The 6,347-nt window shown below is 51.4% G+C and overlaps 2 protein-coding genes across 2 annotated transcripts; one reads left to right on the top strand and one right to left on the bottom strand.

Annotated features, from left to right (window-relative positions):
* Window positions 1–690: 690 nt before the first annotated feature.
* PAM16 (mitochondrial import inner membrane translocase subunit TIM16) lies at window positions 691–1,153 on the bottom strand (the record flags this gene model as incomplete). The annotated part of the gene is made up of 2 exons (XM_051731066.1): window positions 691–1,104; window positions 1,151–1,153. The coding sequence occupies 2 exons, from the start codon at window positions 1,151–1,153 to the stop codon at window positions 691–693; spliced, it is 417 nt and encodes a 138-aa protein (XP_051589273.1).
* Window positions 1,154–1,856: 703 nt separating this feature from the next.
* J4E82_004791 (uncharacterized protein) lies at window positions 1,857–3,618 on the top strand (the record flags this gene model as incomplete). Its single annotated transcript, XM_051731065.1, has 2 exons — window positions 1,857–3,083; window positions 3,133–3,618. 2 exons carry the CDS (start codon window positions 1,857–1,859, stop codon window positions 3,616–3,618), a joined length of 1,713 nt encoding a protein of 570 aa, XP_051589272.1.
* Between the last annotated feature and the right edge of the window lie 2,729 nt (window positions 3,619–6,347).

Below are 6,347 nucleotides of genomic sequence, written 5' to 3'. Positions count from 1 at the left end.
GTTGAGTCGCGTTTGCAGTGGGGTGGGGTTGTCGCGCGCAATGGATGAGTTGGTTTGTTGTGGGCGGATGATCGATAGCGGTGTGATGCGAAATGAACCAAGGTTCTTGGGCGCGAAAGATTTGTCGAAACATAATGCGAGTAAGCCAAGACTCTAGCGCGGCCCGTGGGTTTGTGGGGTGAGCGCGACCCAACCCCGGTGTTCACTCTAACTTGCCTCCAACCGGTCGGTGCGTGAAGCCAGTCCAAGACAGTATCCGTTAACATCGCTGGTGCCCTAGCGCCTTTCACATCTGCCATGCTACATGGTCTGTACACAGAGTCTCTTGACGGACTTGCCCAAAGTCAGTGAAATTACAAGAGTTTCAGTGGTACGCGGTAGTAACCTTGGGTTGATTGCTAGGACGTAGCTGCGTCGATAGTACAGTATAGGAACACTGGGGAAGAAATAAAATACACAAGAGAGTGGAGAGACTGAAGCATACTCATGCCTATCCGACCACACTCTCAACGTCGAAGCGCCATCGCTTACTGTACCCATAGAATATACAAGGCTCAAACGCTATGCCCAACGCCCCAAATGCAACATTATGTTCCTTCATCATTCCGTGTATTTTGTGACGGATCGCCGGTAGGCTTCGCCCTCGATGTCGACTAGTCGAGAAGACGTGTAGCCAGCTTCCGAGTAACCTCATTCATCCTTTGTGAACTTTGGCTTGAACCCCTCTCTTAATTCCTTTTCCCTTTCCGCCACCCGTTGGTGTCCTTGCACCTCCCTCTCGATCCTCTCTCGCGCCCTCAATATTTTGCTCTGCAGGTAAAAACTTCCGCCCTTCTTCGGATCGTTCAGATCAAAAAGCCTCTTGAAACGCTCTGTGACGGCCTCTATCTCGATGTTGCCCATCTTTCCGGGACCGACGTTGAGGATTTGACAGGCCTCGTCCATAGTGATGTTGGAGGACGAAAAGGCGCCACCACTGCCTCCACCATTTTGACTGGCGGCTGCGTATTTCTGTGAAGCGGCGGCTTGACGATAGGATTCGGAGACGGCACGGCCTATTATTCGAGCGCCGGAGAAGACGACTTGTGTTATTATGCGATGGGCCTGTAGACGTTAGTCAAAGATGGTGTGACAGAGATCAGGAACATACCATTGTGGGAAGAGAAGAGTTGCAGAGTGAGTGCGCGATGTCCACTTGCAATCAAAAGCTGTGTGTGAGTGGCTCCTGTCTATCGTGGGTGGGCGGGCGCTGTCGTCAATGAGGGCATGTCCAAAAATTCTGGGTCGCCTTCCGCGCTTTCGGCCTGCCCAGGTGCCTCCGCAGCCGGCACGTGATGCCTGCAATGTCGACCAATCACGACACGATCGCAAACTGCCATCTCCGCAAGCATCTCTGTGCGCTTGACCGTGGCTGTGGTTGTGCAGTACGGATGATGATGCAAGTGGGAGTAATGCGTCCCCAGTACGCGCTTTCCATTCGTGCTCTTGTGGAAATTGTCCCGGGATGGGCTGCCATGAGGCTTCCGCAAGTCGCCCTCGGACTAAGACATTCACATGCTCAAAGATCCCCCGCATCGTTTCCGGCGGCAGCATCATGTGCAGCCTTACATGACACTTTGTTACTTCCCTTGAGCTCCAAGTTTGCATTGTTAGAAGCCGCCCTTCCAGTATACACACGGAGCGTGGCTGGACACGAGCACGGCACTCAGCCTCGTCTGCGCAGCCAGGCGATGACGCACATCTCCATGCATGGCAGCACTAGGTTGGTAACTTCCAAACCCGCAACAACGTTCGTGGAAACCCAGTTGCGCCGACAACATGCTGATATCCACCTAGATACACCCTGGATTGTGCACATGTCCACCTCTTCCAAGTCCAGCAACGATGCGTCGTCCCCGCAGCCGGCCGGTGATCCCCAGAATCCAACATACGCGTCCTTCTCCCCCGCCAACCTAGGCCAGACGACACCGCAAACAAAACTGCGATCCGCTATACTCGTACACCAGAAATCTCCACTGCTCGCCGCCACTCCGCCGCAGATTACTCGCGTGCTCGCATATTCGCATCCCTTCATACTACCTCTGAACAAGTTTGCGGGCCTGGTAACATGGACAACCGGAGATCCATGGGAGAGCTTTCTCCTAGTCGCGACCTTTTGGGCTGTAGTCCTGTATGGTGATGCCGTGACAAGATATGCAGGGCCCATCATAGTAGTCTCTGGCCTGATACTGGGCATGTACACGCGCAGATACTCGCCACTGTCGTCGACGGGGTGGACAGGCGAGAAGGGACAGAAGGCGCACAAGCGGGTCGAGTCGGACACCAACATCAAGCACCACAAGAGCTTGGAGGAGATTGTGGATAGTCTGAAGCTCTTCACTTCACGCTGCAACATCCTACTGGATCCCTTTCTGCGCCTCACAGACTTCCTGTCCACACAGAGGACGGCGACCTCGGCTACTACACGGCCAGCTCTCACTGTGCTATTCATCCGCATTCTTTTTGTATTACCACTATGGATAGCGCTCACTCTACCGCCGTTTTATATCCTGACTACAAAGCGAGTCGTGCTGGCAGTAGGCACAGTAATGCTAAGTTGGCACTCACGACCCGCTCGCGTAACCCGCACCTTACTTTGGAGGTCGAGGACAGTACGACGCACGTGCGCTTTTATCACCGGCCTGGACTTTGGCGAGATTGTATCCGTAGACAGAAAGGGTGCGCCTCCTCTGCCCCCTCGAAAGAAGAGCACACAGGAGGTCGCAGCCTCACTGGCAGCTAAGCGCCGGCCCGAATCTACGGGTGTGCGCTTTACCTTTTCCATCTACGAGAACCAGCGAAGGTGGCTGGGTATTGGATGGACATCCTCTATGCTTGCTTACGAGCGAGCCTCCTGGACGGATGAGCACTTGAACCCTGTTCCACCAAAAGAACACTTCGAATTGCCTGAAGTTGAAGGAGGTCAGTCAAGATGGCGGTGGGTGCAAGGCAGTGAGTGGAAGGTCGAAGGCGCGGAGAAAGATTCCAAGGCCGAGAAAGGGGTGTCTAAAGAGGACTCGGCGTGGATATACTATGATAACAAGGTACGTTTAGGAAACTGTCCTCGTATTGTGTTGATACTAACTGGAATAGTGGAGAGATGGACGAAGAGGCCAAGACGGCTGGGGACGTTACACTCGGCGTCGGAAATGGTATCGCGACGCCGAGCTCGTCGAATCCACCTCTTCCACAGATACCACTCCTATGCCCACTCCTAAACCCGGTCCTATCGATACCTCCGGAGATCTTGATCCTAACCATCTCACAAAGCTCTCCTCCAATCTCAGTGTAGCATCCAGCACTGATCCTACTCTAGTCGAGGGTGACGGACGCGAGTATGCTGCGTCGATAGCTTCTGATACAGATGCAGCGAGTACAAAGAGCAAAAGGAGTTGGTTCAAGAAGAGGCGAAGCAAGAGCACAAGCGGTAGTGTCAGCGGTGCTACAGTCGTTAGCGACGCGGGTACGACTGGTACACGTAGAAGTGATGAAGACGATGTGCAAAGCCCTCTTGACCGCATGGCTAGGGATGAGGAGTGGAGGCTTGGTGATGACATTCGTCAACATCTTGATATTTGAGGTAGTGGTGCGCTTGAAGCACCCTTGACACTGTATATGTATTATTGCCTTCCTACCTGTATTGTTTGAGTCCTTTCTCTATTTTGGGGCTTTTGCACGCTAATACAAATGGTTTCTTCCATGATTCTAATGCTCGTTCAGAAGATTCGAGTGATGCCCTGGTGGACGGTTTGCTAAAGTGGTAGTGTCTTTTCTATGTCTTTCTTCAATCATCTGCAATAAAGCAATATCAATATCTTTAGTTACCTATCCTGCCAAAATCTCAAGCAAGCTCATTCAGACATATACAACACAGTACAAAGGTCAAATCTTGTAGTGAATGATGATTGATTTATAGTCATATCTCATCTGATACTTCTAGCAGTCGTAACCCTAACATTGGCAGTTCACCCCGACCTCCAACAATGCTATTGCTCCATGTCCAAATCGCTCCATGGGTGTGTTATTGTTGGAAGAGATTCGAGATTCAGGGTAGTTTGACGCTTAGTGCTATTTCCCAACGTTAGTGCCAATTCGAGTAGATAGGTAGAAACACTGTATCGATGCATCGTAGGATATACTTACGGAGCAGGATCCGCATCCGCAGCTGGAGCAGTCACCAGCGCACTTGCAGGTAGAGCAGTTGCTGTTTCAATCCGTTAGCCAGAGCCCCTCCATCTTCCAAGTAAAGTGTCCATCACGGTGCTGGCGCTAGCCCTGATGCAGCGACCTTGGTGCACACCAGTATGTGCCAAACACCAAAGATTGGTTGCAAGACGTACCAGGGAGCCATTTTGATGATGGTGATTGGTTGTTTGGTTGGTTTGGATGGTTAGATTGTGAAAGTGATGAGCGTGATGAGCCATCAAGGTGCTGAGGGCAAGACACTTATATAGACCGGCTGGTCGCCAGCTCGCGACGCCCAACAGGTTACTTACCCACGCGGCGGTGGATACCAAGCCCTTTGATCATGCGCGACTCTGGCCATGGCGGTGGGGTCAGATGAAGAGTGACATATCGACTTGCTACTACTTGCCTCCTGGCCCCCTCCCAGACCGTCTACCGCAACTCCGCATTTAAGCGTGCGCTACGCTCGTCGTCGACCATACAAAACAAACGGGATAGAGGGAAGCGACACTTGGTTGGTGGAGCTTCACCGGCGAAGGGTGGCATGGCTCACCACACTGGGTGTGTTGGATGTTGAGAGTTACCGCTTCAGGCGGCCTCTCGCACAATTCCCGCATCTACCGGTATACTTGATCGGGCCGGTTGCAAGGACGCTTTCTCACAGCGTCAGGCTGATACGAGCATCCATCGATGGTATTGGGCATGGCACTATCTGCCGCTGCAGCCGCATCACCATAGTGAGCTCCACTGTACCTTTGCTTCACTCCAAGTTGCGATCTGACCACTAACATGGAGAACAACCTCGGAATTCACTTCCTTACCATGTTCTAGCGTATGAGTTGACGTCCTGCACATGTAAGACATGCTGCAGATCGCTCACAGGACCCGTTGGCCTGGTGCCTTGGACCTTAGGGAACGGCACGGGCACGGCACCGTCAACGTGGGATAAGCTTAGTGACTTCTAATTGAGTGCTTACGTCTCAACCGTCTACTGGCTGCGTGGTAATCGGGTGGTTACACTGCATATTGCCCAGGTGTATTCCCCGCTCTTTGGCAGTGCCAGCTTGTAGTACATACCCTCCAGAACCTTCGTTATAGTGCACATAACTCAAATCTTGAAACCCGAACTACATTTTCTACCGTTAGAATCTTCGGCTCCTAAGTCTTGTGAATGCATTTGATGTGACGTACCAGCTACAAATCTAGATCTTACACTAAATTCAAGCGCGTGATCGGATGATGATGCATAGCGCTCAACCGAAAAGCCAATCGCGACGGTCCGTCACTCGAGCTATGATGCAGCTAGTGGGCAACACGTGGGGAGGAGCCTCGTAGTTTTCGTGGGGACATGCCTAGGTAACCCTGATAAAACGGCATGTGGCATAGTACATCATGAGATGTATCGTCCACGTAAGTGAAGCAGCGTCTAAGCGAACAGATACTCCCAGCAAGAGATCTAGTCCGGATGTCTTTGACACATAAGTGGACGGCGGTTACCGCGGTACCTAGGTACATGGCAAGATGTACACATCTTATCCCCACACTTGAGCACACTGCTGCATTAGTAGTTCATAGAAAGCAGCCATCATTTCCCAATAGTCCAAGTGGATCAGTCATGTGTGACTGGTTGCCCTGGTTGCCCCTACTACAGTCTGTTATCTAGTGGAAGCGATGCTCGTATAAATGAAACGATATTGTGATAACGTTGAGTACAAGTGCAGTTGAAGATCGACATTCAAAGACTCTCCTGAAGTGTAGCAGCTGCCTCGGCCATAATCATTGGATACTTCGACACAAACTTGCTGTTGCATCGGACGACAAGATTTACATGTACAAGCGTAATGACAATTTACATGCACTCTGCTGACTCTTTCAACCCTTTGGCAGCACATGGATCCATTCAATCATCAGACTATAGGGTCACTACTCAATCTGCCACCTTGTGTCTCTCGGATATCAGAAGCTGTGTCGAAGCATTTCCTCTCAGCAGCGAGTGGATATTTTTCACCAACAAAAGTATTTACAAACGCTGTCAGACCCGTTTTGCATAGGGCAGCAACAGCAAGACGGCATGGCTCTAGCACCTTTACGAACTTATTCATAAGCTACTCAGCTTGTTCTTT

Source organism: Alternaria postmessia (genome assembly GCF_024291825.1).
Source record: "Alternaria postmessia strain BMP 2775 chromosome Unknown scaffold_23, whole genome shotgun sequence".
Classification (NCBI taxonomy): domain Eukaryota; kingdom Fungi; phylum Ascomycota; class Dothideomycetes; order Pleosporales; family Pleosporaceae; genus Alternaria; species Alternaria postmessia.
Note: the sequence above shows the minus strand (reverse complement) of the source record. Positions and strands in the feature narration are given on the sequence as shown.